Source organism: Polyodon spathula, chromosome 9, assembly GCF_017654505.1.
Source record: "Polyodon spathula isolate WHYD16114869_AA chromosome 9, ASM1765450v1, whole genome shotgun sequence".
Taxonomy (NCBI): domain Eukaryota; kingdom Metazoa; phylum Chordata; class Actinopteri; order Acipenseriformes; family Polyodontidae; genus Polyodon; species Polyodon spathula.
In genome coordinates this window covers 13,987,214-14,015,188 of record NC_054542.1, presented here as the reverse complement: position 1 = coordinate 14,015,188, position 27,975 = coordinate 13,987,214, and the positions used below count along the sequence as shown (strand labels likewise).

General features: G+C 40.4%; 1 protein-coding gene across 4 annotated transcripts in view; it reads right to left on the bottom strand.

Annotated features, from left to right (window-relative positions):
* Positions 1-19,346, bottom strand: part of LOC121320419 (high affinity cationic amino acid transporter 1-like) — a 66,468-nt gene extending 47,122 nt beyond the window's left edge. For 2 of the 4 annotated variants that reach the window (XR_005950841.1, XM_041258733.1), the window contains exons 1-2: positions 19,143-19,345; positions 6,983-7,066 (exon numbers count right to left, since the gene is read on the bottom strand). Coding sequence is in view for 2 of the 4 variants with exons in the window: in XM_041258733.1 (XP_041114667.1) it covers positions 6,983-6,987 (5 nt within the window). In the remaining 2 variants the exon portion in view is untranslated. Of the gene's footprint in view, positions 1-6,982; positions 7,067-19,142 lie in introns of all 4 variants that reach the window. The other 2 variants (XM_041258734.1, XM_041258735.1) reach the window with 2 other exon arrangements.
* Positions 19,347-27,975: the final 8,629 nt, after the last annotated feature.

Sequence of the window (27,975 nt, the reverse complement as noted above, 5' to 3'; positions counted from 1 at the left end):
TCTGACATTTGTTCTTCCATGATCGCGACCTTAGCATTTTTTTTTCTGTTGTATGTTTACAAAAGTGTTTGGTGGCAACCTCTTATCGAGTTCACAGTGTATTTCTCACACATGCTTTGCTGTCAGTCCCACGAGCGAGTACAAGAGAAAGTATAGTATTAACTTTATTAGTGGTAACCACGGCACCAAGGCTGTCGCTGTCTATTGAGCTGCACAATGCTGCTAAGTTTAAGGGTCTACTACTGGTTGCTTGTCAATTCCTGGCAGAATTAATGACAGTTCTGACATTGCGTACGTGTATTTCTTTTTTTTACAAATAACCGTAGCTACAGAGTAAAAGAAAAGCGGCTATTTAAATCTCCATAAAACTAGCCAATCGTATTAAATATGTTTAAAAAATGAGCCACTCGAGTTAAGTTTGATATTAATTATGTTGATACAGTTTGAAGGACTGTAATGAAAGCTGGACTTCACTTCCCACTTTGCTAGAGCTTAGGGTTTTGGCACGGTGAGCAGAGCATGTATAGTTTGTAATACTGAAAAAGCAAGTTAGTTAGTTTGGAGGGGATGTCTGGTTGAGAAGAACGGTTAGTGTCCTTTGATCTTTATAGAATTTTGCTTTTGTGGATTCTTTTGCTTTTTGTTCCTCGTTTTTTTAGACAGAAAATAAATTCTGTTTGTGGCTTTTAGTGTTTGTTTCTTGTTGCTAAAAAACTGTCAGTTTAATAAATGAAGAAAAAATATATATTTTCACTGGACCCCCAAAGTTTCTATCCGACAGTAGATACCTGCCAATCAATACTTTGCACTGACAAATGGCACCAGTCCTGTACCCACAACTGCCATTCTTTGCTTTGTAGTTAATTCAGTGGGGTTTTGTGATAAACATTTAATATCCGAGTAAAGGGTCTATCATTCAAGTTATAATTAGTAAAAGTCTTTTTTGTGTCTTTCTCCACTGCTGCTGCAAACCGTGTCATTCAGTTTAAAGGTGCAATACTCTTTTAGAAAATGAAACACAAAAGTTAGTTTGTGTTCAGTTATTTTGTTCATATGCTATTGTTTACCAGATTTATTGAGACTATTTTTAAAATGTAGAGTTAATTCACTTACTTGTGTTAAGTGAATTAAGTCATTTATAATGAGCGGCTGCTAAATGTGGCCAGGATCATGTAGAAAATTCTTAGTATTAGGAAATTTTTCTAATCCGAGTTTGTTTTACAGCAACTGATTGTATAATGTTTGCATTAAAAAGACATTTAGCACCAGTGACATGACATGCCAAACTATGAGTAACAGATTGTAATCCCGCCTTATAGATTCATATTAAGCAGCTTTTTCAAACAGTAGCATGCGACATAAACAAACAGCAAGGATGAATGGATTACAATACCATTTATGGGTATAAAATGGTCTGAATAGTAGATCTTAGTAATGTTGCATGCTTTCTTTGTTTATCAGTGATTATTGTCCCTCTAAAATTGGCCAAAATGAAGGATTGTTTTCTTTTTGCCTGATCCTTCTGAACTCTCAACTTCAGGTTGACCCTCTTAAGTCCCCCGAGAGCTGAAGGGAACTCCCACATTTCAATACACGGGTTCAGGTTGTCAATAGTGTTACACTTCAGGTCCAACTGAATTTCAATAGGGATGGAACTACTTCATATATTCTCCAGTAATAGCAGTCACCATTTTCCTAGATTTACTGACTTGACATCATTGCTTTCAACACGTGCAGTTTAACAGAATGAATTCAGATGTATATTAATCATTCAGATGTTAAGAATTCAGATTTATAATAATCAAAACATTCAGAGTGGCCAATATACATTGTTGGACAACTAGATTTCTGTTTCATGAATTGCTTTTATTATCAATTCACATTTATGTGGCTTCTGCTTGTTTCGCTCTGAGAGTCCATCATTTATGAAGTATCTGTGTAAAGTGTAAATAAAATTAAATCTCATGTGTGTCTGGGCATTCTGAACATTTATTTTGGCAAAGGGTGATATTGTGCATTACCTTCCTTTTCCTCTTATCGTCATCTAAAACTAATACATGAGTTGGTGGAATGTAGTGTGCTTTTAGATGTGGAGAGGGTTTGGTGTTCTGGGCATTTCTGGGGGTAATTATTCTAGTGCACAACGAGAAGATTCTGGGTAACAACAGATTTTAACTTCCTTTCTCAACAGGTCTGTGAACTTTCCCAATTGAAAAAAAAACTTGATTTATTAGCACCACTTCAGTAAACCCCACACAAGTTCCGGATCCAAGCCTATGGAAAAACAAGTATAAATACTGCAACTAATCTCTTTGATCAAGGTGACTGATTGCATAACATACAAAGCCAGCAGTTTTATGGCTGGAATCTAGACAGCACTGTACTACCAGTAGCACTGTGAGGCACATTCTCTACTGAAGTATCCAGAAGGAACCTGCCAGTAACCCCAGGATAAATTAAGAAGTGGGCAGGAAGGGGGAGCGTCACGTTTGAACCAATCACATCGCAGCAGGAATACTTAGGCCACTACGCAACACAGGTGACAATCATAACGTTTCCGATGTTACAGTGTTAATGTAAAAAAAAAAAAAAACGTAGTACCAAAATAAAACACCAAATGGAAGTAAAAGCTGTGCGCAAATTCATATCAGTAAAGCGGCTAAAAAAAACGTGATCCGCCCTTCCTGCAGATGCTACTGTGCTATTAACAATAAGGATTGATTGTGCTTCTAGCAGACTAGATCAATTGCATGTTGCTGGGTTAGTAAAAAAAATCTTGGAACATGACAGCTGTGTTATGTCTCGACACAACATTTATCCATTCAGAGAGTTGAAGGGGCAGGCTCTCTGTTAAGCACTTTGAGAAGCTAAAACATTAAAAATTACTGCTAAAAAAATAATCAGTTATTTTCAATGCAAAAAATGCGACAATGAATGCAGGTGTCAAATAAGCCGGCGATCTGCGCAATCCACCGCCTAATTACTATATTTGTGCTGGCTTCTTTATTAAAAAAAATACTGATTATTTTTGGGTGTTATCATTGTCAATGTTTTTGTTGAATTATTGTATTGTAAGGTGATACATTGTGCATAAAGCTATACATATGCACCAAAAAAAAAAAAAAAAAAAAGAAAGCGCTTATTCCTTTTGTTGTGATATCGTAACAATATGTACCCAGGCGCTTGTGAGAGCTATATTGGGGGATTTAAGAAGAAAGCCGTGATGGGATATCAGCTGTTGTCAGCTGACATACAAATGCTTAAGTGCAGAGGTGCTGGATTATTACACTGCGGTTTCATGCAACAGTTATGATGGTGACCAAACGTGTGAGTACTGTCGTGTTAAAAAAAAATGGTTAAAATGAACAGTTGCAGTCAAAAAATGTAAAATAGCGAAAAACAATTTAGATGAAGCAAAAGCTCAATAACTAAGCTAAAAAGGAAGTGAAAAGGTTAGTTTTTTTGTGAACTCCAAGAAGCCTACGTTATCTTATTAATGTTGCATGCTTTTCCCAGTCAAACAGCAGTGCCTAAATAAGCACAGACATTTACCATAATAAAAGTCATGAAAAAGAAAATGTAGAACATAAAAAAACATTTATTGTCAACAAAAGACAACACATTATTTAAATTAATTTGTCGTATTAAAGCTGTGTCCCTCGGGAGGGGGATCAGAATACCTCCTGGGTATCCCTGCCTGTCGTAAGAGGCGACTAAAAGGGTTGTGTCAGGAAGGGCATCCGACGTAAAACCATCTTGCCAAAACCATGGTTGCAAAGAACACAAATCACATACCGGATCAGTCGGGGCCCGAGTTAACAACGGCTGCCATTAGTGCTGTGTCCCAACAGGGTACTAATGGAAATTATGCTACTGTGGGGAAAACTGTAGAGTGGGGTCTACAGAAAAGAAACAAGGTGAAGGGGCCTGAAAGGAATGTTAAGTCAGAGTGGGGAGTTGGAATGTTGGTACCATGACAGGAAGAGGGAGAGAATTGGTTGATACTATGGCAAGGAGAAAAGTGGAGATCTTGTGTGTGCAAGAAACCAAGTGGAAAGGAAACAGCTCAAGACACCTAGGAGAGGGATACAAGATTCTATACGCTGGAAAGAGTACAAAAATGAATGGAGTGGGTGTGATAGTATGCAAAGACCTAGCAGACAACATAGTGAGGGTGGTTAGGCACTCAGACAGGATTATCAATGTACTGGTGGCCTTTGAGAGCGGGTTGTGGAATATCATCTCTGTATACGCACCACAGGTAGGAAGACCACAGGAGGAAAAGGATAGCTTCTTGGAAGATCTCGAAGAAGTGGTTAGCAGAATCCCAGGAAATGAAATGGTGGTAATTGGACTTCAATGCACATTTAGGAGAGAAATGCCCAGATTATCCAGATGAACATGGTCAGAGAGGGCTAGGAGAGAGAAATGAAGAAGGCAGAAGGCTACTAGAAACACTCCAAGCTCTTGAATTGTTTGCAGTGAACACAGGGTTCATGAAGAATTATGAGCAAAAGGTGACATACAGGAGTGGAGGCCATGATATCCAAATAGACTACATATTAGTGAGAAGAACTGATAGAGCGAAAGTCCAAGATGCTAAAGCCCTGCCCTATGAGGCTGTTACCAGACAACACAGGCTACTAGTGATGGACATCACAATATTGAAGGAGCGAAGAATAAAGCAGAGAAAACGCCCAGCACGAACAAAAGTGTGGAAACAGAGAAAACAAAGTAGATTTCAACAGGCTGGTGAGAGAAATGAAAAACAACACAGAGGAAACAGAGGAGCCTTCAGTTGAAGAAGAGTGGATTGAGATGAGCCACATCCTAGAAGAGGCTGCTACCAGGGTTTGTGGAAAGACAAGAGGAGGCAGACCGAGGGAAAATGAAGTGGTGGGATTTGGAAGTTCAGGAAACACTGAAGGAAAAGAAAAAAGCATATAAAGCACTGAAAGATGGCACTGGAGAGCTACAAGAATATAAGAGACTAAAGAAGGTAGCAAAAAGAAGTGCAGCAAGAGCAAAGGAAAGAGCCTGGAAATAATGGTATGAGAAACTTGAAACAAAGGAAGGAGAGGACCAAATCTACAAGATTGCTAAACATAGAGCGAGACAGAAAAAAGATATTATCTGGGTGGCAGTACTCAAGGATGGAGAAGGCAGAGTCTTGATTAAAGAAGAGCAGATCAAGCAAAGATGGCTGGAGTACTTCAAAAACCTGTTAAATGTAGAAAATGAGAGGGAGAACCTAATGGAGGCAGAAGTAGTGTGTGGACCAATCCAAGAAATCTCAGTAAAGGAAGTGACAGAAGCTATCAAAAAGATGAAAGTGGGCAAAGCATCTGGACCATCAGGAATAGCAGCAGAACACTTTATAAACCTCGATGAAGAGGGGATTCAGTGGCTGACGAGATTGCTAAACAATACTGCAAAGGAAGAGAGAATTCCAGAAGAATGGACAAAAATCAGTATGGTTACCATCTACAAGGAGAAAGGAGACCCAATGGAGTGTAAAAACTATAGAGGAATAAAACTTCTGGAACATGGATTGAAAATCCTGGAAAAAATTCTGGACAAGAGACTCTGGAAGATAGTCAGGATCCACAACTCACAATTTGGATTCTCAGCTGGGAAAAACACAACAGATGCCATTTTTGTGATGAGACAGTTACAGGAGAAGACACTAGAGAAAAGATGTATGTGGCCTTTCTGGACTTGGAGAAGGCATATGACCATGTGCCCAGAGAGGTGGTGTATTGGTGCTTGAGGAAGAAAGGAGTACCAGAAAGCATGGTGAAGTTAGTTCAAGCAACCTATAGAGATGCAACTACAAAGGTGATCACACAACGGGGAGAGACAAAAAAGTTTGAAATCACAGTTGGAGTACACCAAGGATCAGCACTAAGTCCTTTCCTTTTTATAAACATTATTGACACACTGACAGAGGAGGCAAGAACAGAAGTGCCTTGGGAACTCAACTTTGCTGATGATGTGGCACTGATGGCACATTCAGAAGTAGAACTACAGGAGAAAGTGTTCAAATGGCAGAGAAGTCTGGAAAACGGTGGACTGAAAATGAACGCAGAAAAATCTGAAATAATGGTAATGGAGAGAAGAGGAGATACTATGACCACTGTTGAGGAGACAAATGGAGGAAAACTGAAACAAGTTGATGGCCAATACCTTGGATCAGAAGTGGTAAAGGGAGGAGAAACACTGGAGGCAGTAAAACAAAGAGTGAAAGCTGGATGGAACAAGTGGAGAGAAATAACTGGAATAATCTGTGACAGGAAAATTCCCAGAAAGTTAAAGTGCAAAATGTACAAGACTGTGATTAGACCTGTACTACTATATGGAGCTGAATGCTGGGCAGTTGGAAAGAGGGAAGAGAACCTGATAAGAAGTACTGAAATGAGGATGTTGAGATGGATTCTGCAGATTTCAATGAAGGATAAGATCAGAAATGAAGAAATCCGTAGACGATGTAGGGTGGTGGATGTGGTTGAGAAGATGCGAGAGGCGAGGTTACGGCGGTATGGACATATCATGAGGAGGGACGTTGAGGAAGTAACAAAGAGGGTAATGGAATTTGAGGTGGAAGGTAACAGGGGAAGAGGCAGGCCTAGAAAGAGATGGATAGATTGTGTGAGAAAAGATATGGAGGTTTGTGAAGTGAGTGAGGAAGATGTGCTCGACAGAGACAAGTGGAGAAGAGCAACCAAAGCAGCTGACCCCAGGACAGTCTGGGACTAAGGCTGTGAAAAAGAAGAAGAAGAAGAAGAAGAAGTCGTATTAAAGCTGTGCGCAAATCCATATCAGTAAAAGGCCCACGTGAGTCAACTGTGCAGATAGCGTTCCAGAGATGATGTCATCAGCATCATTTTTTGGACTGATTCCAAGTTTGCACCAAGAAATTATTTTAGTCGCTGCCTTTGATGGACTCAGTTGCTGATTAAGTTGAGTAATATAAATGACACACCTCATCAGCCAATCAGATTGCTACTGTAACAGCAATGTCGCTAGCTGCCAGGAAACATCCTTTCTTCAAGGGGTGGAGATAACCCTATGGTATAAGAACAAAAACTAAAACTTATTTCACCATTGAAGACATTGGTAAAGACTTTTAGCTTTACAACACATCTAACCAATGATTGCTTTATGACACCAAACAAGTACTGAACAAAAACACGATACTGGTTAAGTGAAAATATGTAAACACAATCAATCAATTGGTTTCTTATGTCAAAGGTGGTCAAGGATATTCAGTGCATGGTCATTTCACAGTTAGACTATGGTAGTCAGTCATTCTGCTGATGCGGGGGTTATTTCTTCCTGGAATTTCTCGTGCTGTAGCCACTGCAGTCTGAACACAATTAAGCAGATGGATCAGTTGGATGTGATGGTCCTGGGCCAGTGTGGTGACCCTCTGCATTCCAGGACGTGGCCTGTCCCTCACAGAGCCGGTTTCCTGGTTTCTCTGGACTAGTCTGCTGATTGCTGATGGAGAACATCTCATTCTCTGGGCAACATCTCTCACATACATGCTGCCTTCAATCATGCCGATAGCAACCAGGCGATCTTCATTACTCAAGCGGGGCATGATCGTATCTTTTGCTGTTCCTCCGTTAATTAAAATCATGTCTTTTCAAATGGCTATTTATACAGATTCTTAATGAACTCATTTTGGCAATTTTAACTCAAATACCAAACACTGAGCACCTGGCGTTTTTATGAAATCACATGACTTGAGCTGAGTTTTTTGTTATCCCTACGAATAATGCTACTCAAACAATCAACAAACCTATCTTCTCACCATTTAAAATGTAAATAACATTATGTATGTGCCCAATGAAATGTTATGTAAAACTTAGACTGTTATGTTTTCACTGTGCATCAGTATATTTCTATACTTCACTGTGCAGACTTTGGAGTTGTTCATTTTCTAGCCAATTCGGAAGAACTGAATCTTCAGCTGCTCTGCGTATAAATGCTGACTCACGACACCTCTAAGGCCTCGTACACATACACTCCGGTTAGCAGGACAACGGTATTAACAAACTTAACTCGCTGTGGTTGTTTGTTTTACACACAGGCCTTTATTTACTGAAGTGAGTGCACTCCCTGTTTAAACTAACAACTGAACTTACACAACATTTGTTAGGTTTATGTGTACTATCCAAGTGGGGTCCTGTGTCATTCTGTACTATCCAAATGGGGACTATAATGTGGAGTGCATTTATATAAAGGATTACGAACCTGGTGAAGTTTTACAGTGATAGAACCATGAAAACACAGTTAGCAGCCTAATTACTATAACTGTGTTATATCAGTTACCTACAGTGCACTTGCATAGTGTACTTACATTGCACAAACACACACAGCAGTGTGTGAGCGTCACTCTGTACTATCCAAATGGGGACTTATGTCGCTCCATACTATCTAATCTTACTATTACTAAATACTATCTCATGCTATAAGTGGGGACTCCAATGCACATGCACAGATTACACCAGTAAGAAAAGGTAAAGTATTACATGCAAGCATGTGTAAATAATATATTTTATGTTTTACGTTTTAGAATATAGCATTGACATGTAGCTCAGTTGTACTGATCCCAATTTATTGTGATTATGCTTTATTATTATTGCTATTATTAATTTTGTCATAAAGATAACAAATAAGAAATAGTTGTAAAAATAAGACAATTGTATTTGGTGGAATTGTCACAAATGTTAAGTATTATATATAATTTAAATAATAATGTTTGATGCAATAATATGTTTTATTATTATTATTATTTTAGGGAGATTTACTTCAGAGAGAAGGACCTGGTCAAATATGGAAAAAGAATTGACTGAACGCCATTTAAAACCATATAAAAGTCCCTGGAAAAGAGGACTGTGAAAAGTGCATCCCTGAAAATCCCACATTTCAGGAAAACGGTCGTGACTGGAAAACTGTAAAATATTACTTGTAAAACAGAATAAATTCAATGAAGAGAAATACATAGCATTGACTAATAAAAACGGTTGTTAGACATTCTTCTAGATCTTGTATCTACATCTCCTGTCACGGCTTCAACTACTGCAACAATACCACTAAAATGTGCTTGAGTTCTTCTGACTGAATCAAAATTCTGTAAATAAATAAATACTTGTTCATGTTAATACTTTTGGTTTCAATGTCTACAAATAAGTTGCTCTCTTGTATTTTCAAGCAATAAATGTGTTTTTACTCAAATTTCATTTGTGTCACTGTGGCAGAGCAGAGCTCTGCCCTTTATAAATTGGCAGTTATGGGGTTAAATTCCCCTACCTGCCTGGGTTTATTGTGTTCAGGCGGCTGGGGTTGATTAGAGTAATTAACGATCAATCAGCACCCAGCCACCTGACATAAAAGAAGGCCTCGGCTTCCCATTAGGGAGAGGAGGGAGCTGAGGAAGCAAGCTGGTGTTTGTGCTTGCTGTTTTGGGTTTTTTTTGTTTGTTTTTTTAATTCTCTCTTCCAGTGAAGGCATCGCCCAGCCTGGAAACCTTTATTTTTGTAAGTCTTGTTTTGTGTCTTTCTATTTGTGTTTAAATCCCTTTGTTTTGGCCCTTGTGCCCTTTTATTTTGTGTTTATTTGTAATAAAAGTATTATTTTTTTGAACTGCAGTCTGTCTCTGGGCCTCTATCCACTCACCAGCAGGTCATATTTGGTGTCAGAGTTGGTTATAGTGCCTCCAGAAGGCTCAGAGCAGTACTGCAGGATTTTTTTTTTTAAATTTTTGGGACAAGATAAATAAATGTTAAAAAAAAAAAAAAAAAAAAAAAAAAAAAAAAGGAAGGCTGGAGAGATGGCTGGCAGGACCTGGAGGAGTTCCTCGGTGGTCTAGAGGACCAAGGCTGGTGCCTTGCCTGTGGGGAATTCGGGCACCCGGTGGTGCGCTGCCCCAACCAAGAGGGAGAGGAGGAACTGGCCCAGGAGAGGAAGGTGAGGAGGAGGCAGAGAAAGGGAAAGGGGAAGAGGAAGGCAGAGCATCCTCTGCCCAAGTCTCCACCAGCAGAGGAAGAATACATGCTGGTTTTGCCTCCAGAGGGAGAGGAGCCGTCTCCAGCGCCAAAGGGAGAGAAGTTGTTGCTGCTGACAGCACCAGAGAGGGAGGTTTTTTTGAAGAGCCTCGTGGCGGAGTTGTGCCCCAGCTGTGGGGCGTATGGTATATGCCCCACGCAGTATGAGGAGGAGGAGCTGCTGTCCCGAGAGCCAGAGAGGGAGGAGCTGCCGTCCTGAGAGCCAGAGAGGGAGGATCCGCTGCTGCCATAACCTAGACGGGAGGAGCCGCCGCTCCCAGAGCCCAGATAGGAGGACCATGGACCAGGGAGCCAGAAGGGGAGAAGGCTGATGCTCTACAGCAGCCTCTACATGTGCTGCTGAGAGGACCCCAGCGGAGGCGCACCCAATCGTTACGGCAGGTACCAGCCCTGCCTCAGAGACCACTAGAATGGCCACAGCCCCCATCGCCGGTGGTGGGGGGGCTGCAGCCGGAGGAGCTAAAACTGCCTTCACCGGCCGACAGTGAGGAGGAAGTCTGGCCTCTGCCACCCTGGCCAGAGGTTCCTGTACTGTTGGCCATGTCTGCACGGCCCAAGGATGCCTGCCTTGCACCGCCCAGGGATGCCACTCCTGCTCCGCTCAGGGATGCCACATTTGGATCGCCTGGGGCTGCTGGTGTCTCCTTTTTGTCTCCTAGGGTTGCCGAGGCTCCGCTGCCGCCGTCGCCTCCCAAGGGTCCGCCAGAGGGAGCCGGGCTGCCGTCCCCGCCTCCGCCACCAGAGGGAGCCGGGCCGCCATCCTTGTAGGGCAGAGCTCTGCCCTTTATAAATTTGCAGTTATGGGGTTAAATTCCCCTACCTGCCTGGGTTTATTGTGTTCAGGTGGCTGGGGTTGATTAGAGTAATTAATGATCAATCAGCACCCAGCCACTTGACATAAAAGGAGGCCTCAGCTTCCCATTAGGGAGAGGAGGAAGCTGAGGAAGCAAGCTGGTGTTTGTGCTTGCTGTTTTTTGGGTTTTTTTAATTTTCTCATCCAGTGAAGGCATTGCCCAGCCTGGAAACCTTTATTTTTGTAAGTCTTGTTTTGTGTCTTTCTATTTGTGTTTTTAAATCCCTTTGTTTTGGCCCTTGTGCCCTTTTATTTTGTGTTTCTGTAATAATAAAAGTTTCTCTTTTTTTTTTGAACTGCAGTCTGTCTCTGGGCCTCTATCCACTCGCCAGCCGGTCACACTCACTTTATTATTGGATGAGTTGAACTGTTTAAATTATTTTTTGTGGTCCCACCTTGACAGTGTTAAAACACACACATATTTGCATTCTGGCTCCTACACATGCAACGAATGGCATTTACTGTACATAACAACTGTCTGTCTGTTAGTGTAATACAATGGTGATTGTAAAATGCATGGTAGGTAATTGGTATAATTAGTGTACACTATCAATACAAAAGTTCACCAGGTTCATAATCCTTAATATAAATAGTCCCCACTTGGATAGTATAGAACGACACTCGCACACCAGTGTGTGTAAAAGTATAGTAAGTGAATATTGTCAGTAATGGGTAGGAAGGATAATTCATAAATAGATTAATATATGTATACAGTGGAACTTGTATCCTGGGATATAACGAACACCCAGCAAATAATGTACCTAAGCTACGGAACAAGGACCCAAAGCAGCGACTTACTATCAAAACACACTGCTGAAAACCTACTCTGCTGTTGCGCACTCGGATATTAAGTACGACTATCAAATTCACAACAAGTATTGTATGCGTTTATTGCGTACAGTCAATCCACTCAATAAGAAACCTTCCATAAATGTTGTGTTCGTTTGACAATTGTATAATAAAATTACAAAAACTGAAAGCTGCAAACTTAAAACTAGCTAAATCTGGTCCTAACCGCGCTGCAGTCAGTGCTGTTTCTGCAAACTGTAAATCCGACACTAAGGGAGTGAAGGAGCTGTCTAATCCATGTGTGCTCCTTCCCCTCTGTGCTCGCTGTCTGTGGCTTGGTTTCTTTCTTCAGTCTCTCTCTGCTGAGACGACGTGCTGTCCTTTTAAGGGTTGCTGGGAATTAAATAAAAAGCTCTTCTGCTAAAGATTCACTGCAGTCTCTTTCATTGAACCCATGCAAGCAGAAATGCTACAATACTATTAACGTTGGCCTTTCTTTATAATTTCGATGAACATGACATAAGCTTCTCCAAAGAAAACCCAGATGAAACTGTACAAACAGAAATGCAAGCAAGTTGTAAGTTTCACCGGCTGCATTTTTGTTTTTAACAAATGCAGTAAATAAACTAAGTAGCCTACAAATCCTGGACCAAACCATTTCAAAACACCAGAGGAGAGGTTTAATGTTACAGTAATGAAAAATATACATTTGTGTGAAGAGTGTTTCTTATCGAACATTATAAGAGATTTTGCACGGATTTTGAAGCCAGAACCTCACACTGCACAAGATGACATCACGACAAAAACAATTCTTGCCTTTTTAGAATTGCCAGAAAGAAGAAAATCACACTTGCTTGAAAACTGTTTCTGTATTATTACATTACATATGTTGCTTACACATATACTATGTACAGTATCTACATTTGTCAGTTGTTATTGTTTTACTGTATAAGCGCAACATTTTCTTAATCTTTTTCTTTTAAATAATGTATTGTATATACATTACGTGAAAAACATATACACAGTATTTGATCATTTATTTTTAACTTCCAAAGAGTCTTAAATTTGCAAATACAGTTTCGCGCTTTTCTATAAAAATTATCAAATTAAATGTATTTGTGTATCTAATAATACACCACTTTTGCATTGATATAATATTGATTGTTGGATATAACATACCTTGCTTATAAAGTACCTTTTTCTGGTCTGAATGCGGTACGTTTTATCAGAGTTTAGTTAAACTCTGATAACTCTGATAAAACGTACCGCATTCAGACCAGAAAAAGGTACTTTATAAGCAAGGGATGTTATATCCACCAATCAATATTATATCAATGCAAAAGTATATCACATATATATCACATACACAGACACACACACACAGTGCCTATAGAAAGTCTACACCCCCTTTCAAAATGTTCACCTTTTGTTGCCTTATAGCCTGGAATTAAAATGCATTAAAATAGTTTTGTTTTTGTTTTTCCCCATTTATCTACACATCCTACCCCACAACTTCCAAGTGAAAAAAAAAAAATTCTAGAAATTTGTAAAAGATTAATTAAAAATAAAAACTGAAATAGCTTGGTTGGATAAGTGTCCACACCCCTTGTAATAGCAATGCTAAATTTGCTCAGGTGTAACCAGTCACCTTCAAAATCACACACCAAGTTAAGTGGCCTCCACCTGTGTTAAACTGTAGTGATTCACATGATTTCAGGATAAATTTAGCAGTTCCTGTAGGTTCCCTCTGCTAAGGTAGTGCATTTCAAAGCAAAGACTCAAACATGAGTACCAAGGCTCCTTCAAAAGAACTCCGGGACAAAGTTGTTGAAAGGCACAGATCAGGGGATGGGTATAAAAAAATATCAAAGGCTTTGAATATCCCTTAGAGCACAGTCAAGACGATTATTAAGAAGTGGAAGGTGGGAAGCCCCTGCCTAGAACAGGCCGTCCCTCCAACCTGGATGACTGAGCAAGAAGCAGACTGATCACAGAGGCTTCCAAGAGGCCAATGGCAACTTTACAAGGGCTACAGGCTTTTATGGCCAAGACTGGTCAAAGTGTGCATGTGACAACAATATCTCAAAAACTCCACAAATCTGGCCTTATGGGATGTTTCTCATCAGCAGTGACTGGGGCACTTGTCAGGATAGAAGGGAAAATTAATGGAGCGAAGTACAGAGACGTCCTTGAGGAAAACCTGGGTCCTCTGCAAGAAAGCTGAAACTGGGACGGAAGTTCACCTTTCAGTATGACAATGACCCAAAGCACACAGCCAAAGCTACACTGGAGTGGCTAAGAAATCTAGGTTATAATTAGCTTAACTGAAACAGTATTGAAAATTGATAAGTATTATTAACCCAAAAGTATTAGTATAATAATTATTAACCCTTCGCGGCCCTATGTCAGACCAGGTCCGACATTACAATTTTCCCTTTCCAGCCCGATGTTGGACCCTGTCCAGCACCATCAAAAAGACATCAAGCACATATCTCTAGTCGTTTTTTTTTTTTTGCTGTAAAAGCCGAGCAAACCTTTCAATGGCTGAGTGAGACCGATAGGAGCTGAATGAAGCCGAAAAAAAAGGACATATCTGATAGCCCCATGCACCACAGAGATAACACGGACATAAACAAAGGAGATAGCTGCTTCTGCATCCAGCACTCAAAGACTATCACAGACATTTGCAGAGCTTTTTGGAGATGCTATAGTAATAAAATAATAACTTGGATCGCATTATTGAGGAGTTTGGTGATCGAGTGATCAGGACAGGATTTATCAGTAAGCACGTCTATAAAGAGGTATGTGAAAAATACAGTGAACAAGGGGTGGGGCTTGGCTGGAGATGCAGTACTGATGTCCTTTTGCCATGCGGTGCCTTTTAAACCTGTTTTGCTCTGAAAAAATCTATATTTGAAACAGCGCATGTGAAAATAAATTGGACCTGATGCGCTTGACAAGTGCTCAATAAATGGGCTGCAAAGGGTTAAGACTCCACAAAGAGCACATTTTACCTTTGCATTTTGTACTTTTGTAAAAAAAAACTTCCAAACGTCTGACGGCAATATTTAAAATGTAATTAAATCGACAATTGAACAAGCAAAATCTGATCCTGAAATGCAGCCTAGCTCTAGTCTCTTTAAGGTTTTTTTTTTTTTTTTTGTCACGCTTACTCTGAAAACATACGTGCTGAGTAGTGGGCGGGGAGGATTTTTTTATTATTATTATTATTATTATTATTATTATTATTATTATTATTATTATTATTTAAATGAAACAAAAGAAAAGGCAAGGAATAAGAGTGTGGATTTACATTTTGCCGGTCCTAATAAAAAATGGTCCTATTAATGTGGGGTTTTTTTGGGTTTTTTTAACCAACGATGATTATTTTATCCATCGATTCGATGCATTGCCCCAACCATGGTTACAAACCATTTTTTTTCTTTTTTTTTTTTTATATAATTTTTCTTTACTCACAAACCACAAGAAACTTGTTTAGAATTGTGACATTTGCTCAATTTTTGTAACCATTTAGAATGTTTCAGTACTTCAAATGCACAAACCAATATTTATTCCTGAACATTGACAATGCATTAAATCCTGCAAACTGAAATGATGCAGAATTAAGTGTTTATTGTTAAGTATTAGGTTTGATAATGATAAAATTGTGCAGTAATACTGTAAGTTCTGTTTTTCTGGTGGCCATTTAGTTTTTTCTGCTTTTTAACCATTAAGCTTGACAGATACAGCTTGGTAGTCATCAGGAATGGATTCAGCACCCCAAAATCCTTTGGAAAAAAGTATCTGAGAACTTTTACTCAAATGCCTGAACTTTCTTATAGAAGCACATTTGTTATTTTACATGGTGTGGTCCTGGTCCGGACAGGGACCTTGTTTATTATTAATTATAATACATTTGTTAATAATTGTTATCTCTCAGTCTCCTGCTTTACCATAAAAAATAATAAGAGTCATTACAATCTACTACTATTATTATTATGAAGAAGAAGAAGAGTAATTTTATTTTGTATAGCGCCGGGGGCGTTTCGTTACAATATTTTCCAGAAGCCCCGCTGACCACTGAGACCCAGCATTTATTATGTAACATCACTAACATCTTCAAATACTTCAGATGCAATAATGGAGAAGCCATTAACATACAACCTTACAGCATTAACATAACTAAATTGCAACATTCCAGCAATATCATTAAAAGGTTGTGTCAGTGGGTATTAAGTACCAGTTTGATTTTATAACACAATGCCACTGTATTGTACTCCCCCAAAGTACAAAGTGAAAGTAAACAAGGATATACAAAACGTTAAAAAGTGAACAAGAGCTGCAGTGCTTTCCAGAAAAGGCTAGAAAATGTCAGATGTATCAGCTTTCACACACTGATATACACAGAGTGTACAAAACATTAGGAACACCTGCTCTTTCCACGAAATAGACTGCAGAGGTGAATCCAGGTGAAAAATATGATCCCGTATTGATGTAACCTGTTAAATCCACTTCAGTCAGTGTAGATGAAGGGGAGACAGGTTAAAGAAGGATTTTTAAGCCTTGACACGATTGAGACATGGATTGTGCATGTGTGCCATTCAGAGGGTAAATGGGCAAGACAAAAGATTCAAGTGCCTTTGAACGGCGTATGGTAGTAGGTGCCAGGCGCACCGGTTTGAGTGTGTCAAGAACTGCAACACTGCTGGGTTTTTCATGCTCAACAGTTTCCCGTGTGTATAAAGGAAGGCCACCACCCAAAGGTAATCCAGCCAACGGCAGGCCAGTGGTCGAAAACTTCTCATTGATGAAAGAGGCCAAAAGAGGCTGACATGAATTGTGCAGAGCAACAGATGGGCTACAGTCTAGTACAACATTGGTGCCGAAAGACCCATAAAAGAATGCACAACTCATCGTACCTTGACACAAATGGGGTATGGCAGCCAACAACCTAACAGAATTTCACTTCTTTCAGCAAAACACAAGAAACTGCGGTTGTAATGAGCTATGGAACGAAAACACTGGACACTGGAGGATTGGAGAAACATTGCCTGGTCTGATGAATCCTGGATTCTGCTGTTTCATGCTGATGGGAGGACTAGGGTATGGAGAGAACCACATGAGTACATGCATCCATCATGCCGTGTGTCAACACTGCAGGCTGGTGGTGGTGGTGTGATGGTGTGGGGTGTTTTCATGGCACACATTGGGCCCCTTGATAAAAGTGAAGCAACGTTTAAATGCCACAGGATATCTGAACATCATTGCCAATCAGGTGCATCCCTTCATGGCAACAGTGTATCCATCTGCTAATGGATTTTTTCAGCAGGATAATGCCCCATGCCACAAGGCTAGGTTTGTCCAGGAATGGTTCCATGAACATGACAGTGAATTCAGCCTACTGCAGTGGCCTGCGCAGTCACCAGATCTCAATCCAGTTGAGCACCTGTGGAATGAGATGGAACAAGCTATTCAGAGTAGAGATCCACTACCAGCCAACTTGACAAACTGTGGGAAGCATTGGAGTCAGCATGGGCCAGCATCCCGAACGCTTTCGACACCTTGTAGAGTCCATGCCCCGACGAACTGAGGCTGGGGGTGCTACTCAATATTAGGAAGGCGTTCCAAATGTTTTGTACATTCAGTGTATGTATGTTAGGCATGCTAAAACGTTGCTGTTTTGCTTTGTATTGCAAACAAGAGCAGAAATTGCATCTTCAATCACTGAAGAATTGAGCCAATTTCCTGGCTGTAATGCTTGCATGTCATTACTTTGCGGAATTCCCTGATATTTAATTTCGATTTCAGGCACGTCCCACGGAAAGCGATTCACTTTGTTGTTTGGCTTTGGTGTGGAATGTTTAACAACTGGATTTTCATCTTCAGCACTGAAGTCAAAGTGTCCAGTTTCTTCTCCAAAGAAGCTTGTAGGTGATGCACATTCAGCTATTTCACTGAAATTTAGTGTTTCACATTGTACTTGCTTAATTTCCTGTGATGGAAATATGTCATTTTGTATATTTTTCTCCAGTGCTTCAGTCTTTACACCATGCAAATGCACCAATAAAATACCACTAAATTGAGCAGGTTATCTGAAATGTGTTTATTTTCTTTTATCTGTGAAAAAAATAATCTTAGAATATTTTCCATACAGTATAATGCAGAGAAAAGTACAATGGAAAATGTAAATAATTCTGTCAAGGGTTTTTTTTTTTTTTTAATGTGATGTATAACTTTGTATCATTTTGTGGTTTTGGGGGGGGGGAGGGTTCTACTAAAATTTTAACCAGCAATTCCTACGCTTAAAACAAAAATATATTCACTTATTTTAATATGAATAAGCCGATCCAAGTTAACCAGGAATCTGTAATAGTTCTTAAAGACAGCTACTACTTTCTTTGCTGAATACAATATAAAGAATGTTCAGAAGAAATAGCTTGAAACCAAAAACACCTCAAACAGCTAAATGTAAGCAGAAAAGACTAGATGATGATAAAACTAATTCTTACATTTAACTACTTCCCCACAAAACAAGCCTATTTTTTTAACTGTAACTAAGACTGCACAATGCATAATAACCTTTAACATTCGATAAACTTGATATAGACTGTCAATCCTATTTGTACTTATGTTCTGAGTGTGTTTTCAGTATTCCAGGCCTGTCATTCCATAAAAGCAGCCGTCATTCTATGTCATTCCACCATTATTTTGTGTATTAGTTTATTTTGAAGAAAGTGTATTTGGGATTTTAGTATTCCTGTCTGGGATTTGGAGATATAGACCGTCCTTCTGTTTTCCCCATTGTAGTCAATGGGCATGCCACTCCCCATTGTAGTCAATGGGCATTCCGTTTTGTCATTCGTTTGTCTTTCCCTTTTTAACCGGGTGGCCTTCCATACAAATCTGGCTAAAATTGCATGTGTCTTCTATTTACAGTAAAAAAAAACAAAAAAACACACACACACACACACACACACACACAAACCGGTTTAAACTGCTTCCCATGACACTGACAAGCAACTACCCTATCTCAGTCATAGGGACATACATGCACAAATAAGCTGTACGCCGAATATACAATGTGGAAAAATAAAGAAACAGAGTGCATCGACAAAACGCGGCCTCTAAAGAAAAATGAGGCAATAGCCTACTATGGCCTTTACATCAGAGGAAGGAAGTTAATGTTTTAACGGACGATGAAAAGCTATTATTGCATCAGCCACATGGAAACAAACAGCGCCGCTATAGTGACCATGTGGTTGGGTTACCATTCTTAATAAACTTATCAACTGGAATTTTTCAAAATGCAAACGTTGCTACGCATTAATATCACAATTCATAATGATAAATAAATTACACTTAAAAAAAAAAGTGAATGCTCGTACATTTCACAACGAAGACATTTTGATAATAAGCACGTCTCTTACCTAGTACAGTCGTTGTCAGTTTAGATGGAGAAATAGAAAGCCTATTCAGATTGCCATAAAGTGAACTCGTCAACAGGAACAATTCTTTACAGCACTGAATGGCATTTCTGAGATTTTGGAGTTTTCTCGTCCTCACATGCTTTCCACAGGTTTCCGCTTTCTTAATGCATTTTACGTGTAGGGTGTGTGCTGTTCAAAAAAGGTCTCGATTCATTTACTGGTCATTATACCCCGCCCATATATTCGCAGAATGTGACGACGTACGACCGTTCACCACTGAAGATAACAGAAACGAAATATGTACCACACATACATTATATAAAATACGCACCACATATATACATTATATAAATACGGTATCATTGAATGGATTGTATATTATTGGACAGTTATCTTCTTACCTAATTTTGCTTTACTGCAGACGTTTGATACAATTTACTGATATATTTACACCTGCTTTTCACCCAATGTACTATAATAGATTAAAATCACACAGGTTTAAGTACAAAAATATGTATTCTCCACCATTACCACAATATTGTGATTTGTAGTATTTACTGCAACCTTTACTACAACATGTATATTAACGTAAACAATTTGAGTACAAGTACGTTGTGATTGTGCATATATGTACTGTAATGTGGCATGATGTCAGATTGACATCTGAACTGTCCCAGACTGACCAAATCAGGTGCAATAAAAATACAGTTGTCAAAAAAAAAAAAGAAAGAAAGAAAACCGTTAAAGAACATATATAAGCCTCAAATTTGGAAATATTTACCCATTCTACCAATACTTGCAAACGTAAGGTACTAATTATACTTTATGTGTAAGTAGTTTCAATATTTTAAATAAATGTAATAGTGAATAACTAAAATCATGGCTTCAGGTAATTAGATTTGTTCATATTTCCCTCACAATACAGAAAATGGAATATAGAATATGCATGGAACAAAGAATTTACTCAAATTAAGTTTTTTGTATGTTCTATAAACTTCAAAGATTGAATACTGCCTCCCTCTGGTGGCTGATTCGGGCTACAGGCTGGGTAGCTTTATGGATTCGTTGTTTCATATGGCTTATACATTTCTAATGTAGAAATCTAGCATACCGGTAGTTTACAAGTTTAAAAATATGGTGGTATAGTCTTAATTTTTCACACTAAGGGTTATTTGTCTTAGATCGGCCAAACAAATTTTGCTTAGGAATTAGAAAAAGATCCATCGCCATATTTTATTTTCACATAAACACATTTCAATAAAAGGAATAAAAAGGCGGCTTTTATGTGAAAATAAGTCATTTACAAGGAATCTGTAAGTCCAGTGGCTGAATGAAATATGGTACCTATTTACAAACTTAATACTGTATTTGAAGTATGTATCTATTTAAGTATAGACACAATATTGTTAATTAAATTAATATAAACAGCTGAAGAGCTAAATACAACTATAAAATAGGGGCTTGTTGGATACCACAATCTAGAACATGTCTCTTTAGGGTTACTTTTGCCTTTGAAAGTAAGTAAAACGTCAGGTTCCTCCCTATTTTGAAATTTAAACAGTGGTGGCATTTAGGCTGATTATTAGTACAACACAGACAAATACAGCAAATCTACAGTGATGATTTATTTGAATTGGACACTGTAGCATTTATAGTATTTTCATTAAGGCTAAATAACAGAGTGTGTATAATCACAAGCATACAACTCTTCATAACAGAAAATGCCTGTGACTTCTATCAATTAGTACTTAGATCTATATTATAATACTGTAGCGACCCGGGCACCATTCTGTGTCTGCTGGACTTGTAGGTTGTCCCTTTGCTTGTCTCATCTGACTAGACCTGTGTATGTGTTGCATTTATTGTTAGGGAGTCACCACGCTACTTAGAATGGGAAGAGGAGCAAGGGATGGTTCTTGTTGGTCGGTCTGGGTGGAGTGGGCTGGAATTTTAGTGAAACACAGTCAGTGAAATTGGCCGTGCGAGAGAGACTGAAGCCTGGGAGTGACATAAAGTGAGAGCCTGAGGGAGAGCAAGAGCACTAGAAGCGAAAAAGGGGGTCAGTGGGTGAAGGAACGAGTTAGGTTATTTTAATTATTTTTGTAGCGTGGTCTTGGCCCAAACAGAGACAGTGTTATTTCAATTAATAAATTGCTCATTAATTGTACCTGGCAAAATTCTGTCTTCTGATTTATCATTGAGGGGTATCATTACAATACTACCAAATAACATATTGTTCCCTTTCAATTCGAAGATGGCCACCAAACATCGTTATGCGATACACTCCTGCATAGTGGTAGATGTTATTGAGCTCCCATGTCAAAGCTGCCGATAGGCCTCCTTCCTCCAGTGATGCGCTCTGTCCCGCCTCCAGAGGGTACTTAACCGTCACGCAGGGGAAGAATCACCCTCTTTCGCTTCTCACACTTGTAAGGTAAGACCTCTGTGTTGCATTGAGCCCTGTCTTATAAAAAGTGTCGCGTAAGCTATTGCTAGTTCCCCTGCTCTTTGTGCTGAAAGCTGGTATCGCCGCTTTCCCTGAATCGGTAGTTTAAAAAATTGTAGCCTTTTTATTTTGTTTCTGACTTTCAGCACCTGCGCACTCCACGTGTCAGGCTGCTGCTTTCTGTCTGTCCGTCTTAGCACGGTAAGTATTATTGTTAAGAATTGTGTGTGTTTTCACCCCTTCTTACTTCAGCGAGCCCTATTACTCCACAGGACTGGGCTCAAGTTTGCCCATCAGCCGCCTGCAGGCCGCTGTTGGGCCTTGTTTTGATTATAGCTGAACACGTCCCCGTACTTTTGCCGGGCTAAAGTATTTTAAAAACTGTTTTTATTGCTGTGTGTGTAAGTCAATTGCCCGCCGCAGCTTTGGCCCTGTACCCCTGTTGTACACTACATCCTGCTCAGGCGTGTGACCACGCGGTCAGGGTAGGAACCCCACACAGCTGCCCCAGTGTTTTTTAACACCACAGTGCGTAAGACTGCCTGTGCTACTTCAGTACTACGGTGCGCATGGTGCCCATTGTCTCGCTGTACCGATACAGGCTAGCGCGCCGGTGCTGCATAGTACGCAGTGCACACGGTGCACATTATACCCAGTGCTCAGTGTGCACAGTATCTGGCAGCCCGCATGTACAGTGGCTCTCAAAAGTATTCACCCCCCTTAAGACTTTTCCACATTTTATTGTGTTACAACATGGAATCAAAATGGATTTAATTAGGAGTTTTTGCCACTGATCAACACAAAAAAGTCCATAATGTCAAAATGAAAAATAAAATCTAGATTCTAAATTAATTACAAATACAAAACAGAAAATAATTCATTGCATAAGTATTCACCCCCTTGAGTCAATATTTGGTAGAGGCACCTTTGGCTGCAATTACAGCCATGAGTCTATTTGGATAAGTCTCATTGCACATCTGGATACTACAATTTTTGCCCATTCTTCTTTGCAAAATTACTCAAGCTCCAACAAGTTGGATGGGGACCTTTGGTGAACAGCAATTTTCAACTCTTTCCACTTATTCTCAATTGGATTGAGGTCTGGGCTTTGACTGGGCCACTCCAGGACATTGACCTTTTTGTTTTTAAGCCACTTGGCTGTATATTTGGATGTCATTGTCCTGCTGGAAGATTAATTTTCTCCAAAGTCCCAGGTCTCTTGCAGACTTCAGCAGGTTTTCCTCCAGGATTTCTCTGTACTTTGCTGCATCCATTTTGCCCTCTATCTTAACACGCTTTCCAGGCCTTGACACAGAGAAGCATCCCCATAGCATGATGCTGCCACCACCATGCTTCACGGTAGGGATGATGTTCTCAGGATGATATGCGGTGTTAGGCTTGCGCCAAACATAGTGCTTAGCGTTGAAGCCAAAAAGCTCTATTTTGGTCTTATCAGACCATAGAATCTTCTTCCACTTGGTCTCAGAGTCTCTAGCCAAGATTTGATGTGAGTTTTTTTCAAAAATTGCTTTCTTTTTGCCACTCTCCCATAAAGGCCAGTTTTGTGAAGCACCCGGGCTATTGTTGCCTTATGCACAGTGTCTCCCAGCTCAGCCGCGGAAGACTGTAACTCCTTTAGAGTTGCCATAGGCTTCTTGGTGGCCTCCCTGACTAGTGCCCTTCTCACCTGGATACTCAGTTTTTGAGGACGGCCTGTTCTAGACAGATTCACAGTTGTGCCATATTCTCTCCATTTCTTAATAATGGACTTTACTGTGCTCTGGGGGATATTCAATGTCTTGGAAATGTTCTTATATCCTACTCCTGATTGGTGCTTTTGAAGAACCTTATTCCGGATTTGCTTTGAATGTTCCTTCATCTTCATGATGTAGTTTTTGTTAGGAAATGTACTAACCAACTGTAGGACCTCCCAGAAACAGGTATATTTAACCTGAAATCACGTGAAACACCTTAATTGCACACAGGTGGACTCCATTCAACTAATTATGTGACTTCTAAAGACAATTGGTTGAACCAGAGCTTATTTAGGTGTGTCATAGCAAAGGGGGTGAATACTTATGCAATCAATTATTTTCTGTTTTATATTTGTAATTAATTTAGAACAATTTGTAGATTTTATTTTTTTACTTTGACATTATGGACTTTTTTGTGTTGATCAGTGGCAAAAACTCCTAATTAAATCCATTTTGATTCCATGTTGTAACACAATAAAATGTGGAAAAGTCCAAGGGGGTGAATACTTTTGAGAGCCACTGTATGTATGTGTATTCGTTTCTTACTGCCGTGCAGTTAGAAATAAGTAATAATAAGTGGGATTCCTCCATGGGAACCCAGCTCTGCTGTGTCCCACTGTTGAGTTGAATCCACCAGCTTGTGTCAGCCCGCCATGGTGACTGTGATTTTACACTGACAATTGCTGTTGTGTATATGTGTTTTTCCTTACTGCTTTGCAGTTTAAAGAGAAAGTAGCTGCGTGACTCCTCTACCGGGACCCAGCTCAGCTGTGTTCCCGCTATTGAGTTGAATCCCCTAGCTTTTTCAACCCTCCTACATGGCCCACTGTCTACAAAACAAAACAGTTGCACGCGCTGCTGTGGTGACTGGTATTTTGCACACGCAATTGTTGTTGGGTATATGTGCTTTTCTTTACTGACTTGCAGTTGAAAAGAAAAGGTAGCGGCATGACTCCTCTACCGGGACCCAGCTCTGCAGGGTCCCACTGCTGAGTTGAATCATCAGGTCTATTTTAGCCCGCCTATTGGCGTGCTTGGTCACTCGCCTGGCATGGGGAATGTGTCACTTTGTTCCTGCATAACGCTGTGATCCACTCTGGCATACACTATGTGCTGCCACGTGATGTGATTGCATGCGGCCCAAGACCAGGTTATTGCCTCCCTGCACCATGGTGCAGCTCCGTGCGCTCCCCTGTACTGCTCTCCTGATTGCATACTGCAGTCACTCGAGCTATATATCCACCCCGGTGTCTGCTATGCACTACCCCGGGTTGTGTTGACTTCACATCCATGCCTCGATGCTTTGCGCCACAGCATGTTGATAACACTCTGTGTCCCCAATGCTCTGTGCACCAGTAGTGCAATCTACCTCACTCAGTGCCCTCGGTGCGTCTGCATCCTTGGGGCCTAAGTGCTTCAATACACGGCTGAGCCCTATGGTGGCTCGCCAGGCTGTTGGCTCCTTACCCCCGCACATTTCAAGTGCATGGATGCCACCCTCGCTCCCTTGCGGCAGCAAGTGATCAGGGTGATGGATTGCCTGTATGACTGGTTGATGTGCACTGTAGCTTCAATCTCTGCCTGTGCAAAGCATTTTCATGACTTGATTGCTTCCGGCCTTTCTCGAGACGGTCCAGTCGGAGAAGGCGTCAGTTCTCCTCGTGGCCCCAGGTGGCCCAGGAGAATCTGGTTCTCATCCCTGTACCAACTATTGAACAGCCCGCCCTGGGAAATCCCGTTTCGCCGGGATCTCAGCCAGGCGAGAGGCACGCTTTGGCACCCAGAGCCGGGCAGGCCCCAGCTATGGGTCTGGCCCTAAGGCTGACCCCTGGTCAGCCCTAGGACTTTACACGAGATCATGGGTACGCTGCAAAATGGTAGGGCGCATTCCACTAGGTCACCGTATGCCTGTAAGTGGAAACGGTTTCAAGATTGGTGCCATTCTAACGGTCATGATCGAATCTCCTGTCCCATGCCCGCCATTTGGCAGTTTCTGCAAGATCTGCTTGAGGCTGGTAGATCACCTTCCACACTGAAGGTATACCTAGTGGCCATTTCTGCTGTTCATGCCCCCGTTGACTCAGTGTCCCCAGGCACTCTGTGATTGCACCCTCCTAGGAGGGCCACTCTCCCCAAATGGAGCTTTGAGATTGTATTGGAGGCTCTCACGCAGGCCCAGTTTGAGACTATATACTCCATCGAGTTGAAGCACCTGTCCATGAAGACAGCCTTCCACTTGGCTATCACCTCCGCAAAGTGGGTTAGTGAGCTGCAGGCGCTATCTGTGCATAGCTCCTGTATGCGTATTTGGGATAATGGTAGCAGAGTGTCACTGCATGCAAACCCTGATTTTCTCCCCAAGGTGGTTACAGCCTTCCATGTGAATCAGTCAATGGAACTGGAGTCCTTCCATCCTCCTCTGTTTGCGACGGACGAGGATAGAAAGTTGAACCTCCTCTGCCCAGTTCAGGCATTGAGATGTTATATGTAAATAGGACAAGAGCGCTGCATCCGTTTGACCAGCTCTTCGTCTGCCATGGAACACGAACCCTGCGACAGCCCCTCTCCAAGCAGCGGCTGTCGCATTGGATTGCGGACACAGTCACGACTGCATATAATAGTGCTAGCTAAACCTTACCTGGGCGTATTCCACAAGAGGTGTGGCTATTTCATGGGCCCTCTTCCAAGGTGCCTCCATGGCTGAAATTTGTGATGCGGCTAGCTGGGCTACCCTGCATACCTTTGCCAGGTTCTACCACTTGAATGTGGTAGATCCCTTATTGCCCTTTGTGGGCACTAGGGTACTCAAGGTTGCATGCTCACGCCACTGACCTTGGTCAGGCAGGGCTTAGCGTCCCTCATATGCTGCCGTTCTTTTCTCCCTCACGACGGTTCTGATACACGTTTCCCATAACGATGTTTGGTGGCCATCTTCAAATTGAAAGGGAATGCTAGTTTACCTACCGTAAACCTGGTTTCCTGAAAGAAAAGATGGCCACCAACCACTGGGTCACTCGGTCGACATCACGGTTTCATCACGAAAGAGGGCGATTCTTCCCCTGCGTGACGTTTACTGGGGGAAAGGGGCCTATCGGCAGCTTTGACATAGGAGCTGAGTGACACCTACCAGTAGGCAGGAGTGTATCCGAAAACGATGTTTGGTGTCCATCTTCTCTTTCAGGGAACCAGGTTTACGGTAGGTAAACTAGTGTTTTGCATCATTATAGCAGCACATTTGACAATGTTCAATTTGCAAGTGTAAATGCATTCTAAGTTGGTTTACGTTATATAGGACTATTGATACAGTTATACAGTGTTCTGTATTTATAAAGCTGCTACTGTGTGAATGTTACATAGTGTCCAAATTAAATAAATCAATTCCCAAAAGGACATAACTGAACTTGTGCAATTCTTGAGAATACTTTATGGGATACATGTGTGAAAATCTAAAAAAAAAAAAAATGTTCAGAAATAATTTTATTCTAAATGAAGACCTATTAGTCTAATGTTCTAATCCAGAGCTGAAAGAATTTTTATTTGGTTTTGTTTTTTTGTGACCTAAGATGGCCACAATATTTGGGTCACGTGAGCTTTCCGTTTCCATATGATAAAGACCTAACGTTTTGAGATATTGGCTTCAAGACATTGACCTTAGACATAATGGGTCAATTGCAATGAACTTGCAGAGTTAGTACAGAGCTGCATTCTGATTTGCGTACCAGCTAGTACGGTACTATCTCAGGATCATCCCCAGCTGTGTACTGACTTAATACTGTAGTGACTTTGGTATACAATTTATGTATATATAAATTAGTCTCTAGGCGCACTGTTTAAGAACGTCTCAGTTATTAACCAAATGTTAATAACTGAGACAAACCATAATAGTTCGGTGATATCATGTAGAACTCGGAGTCCCTTGACAATAATTGACATCCACACAACGTATCAGAAATACAAAACAATTGTTTATTTAAGGGAAAAAGGGGTGCACAGCTAATCTAATATTACAGAAATGAAAGGCTATTGGTTAGAGATATGCGTGAATAGTAATATGCAGTTCATTGATTCCATAGTCAAATGACTACAATGACCATAACATCATTAGCATACATGGTTAATATACTAATATTGAATATGTCTTATCACACAAAGTGTCTACTTTGCATTAGTATTTTTTAAATTTTAAATATGCACGAGAATTAATTCAACGTTCCATCCAAAACGCAATCCAACATTCCAGTACCTTATTTAGCAAATTAGTTTTAATTTAGTTTAGATGTGATGTACCGAACTAAACATGTTATCAACCTCAGTTGATTATATATTCAAATTAACTCAGAAATGGAGCAATGATGAAATTCTCTGCATTTACGAGCCAACTCATTTTGAGTTGCACATTTCAAACAAACATAACACATTTCTTACACTAAAACAAGAAGTTACATCCTATTCTTAGCACAGTTTCTACTTAACTTGATAGCATTAGCTTCAGTTACTTTCTCGAGTCATAAAGTATTTCATATTAGACATGTTGAATACGTATCGATTTCCATATACAGACGTCAATCTGCAGGTTTCCAGATCCGCAGTTCCGATGTAGATGGTGCTTTGCAGTACACATTGTATTGCGTAG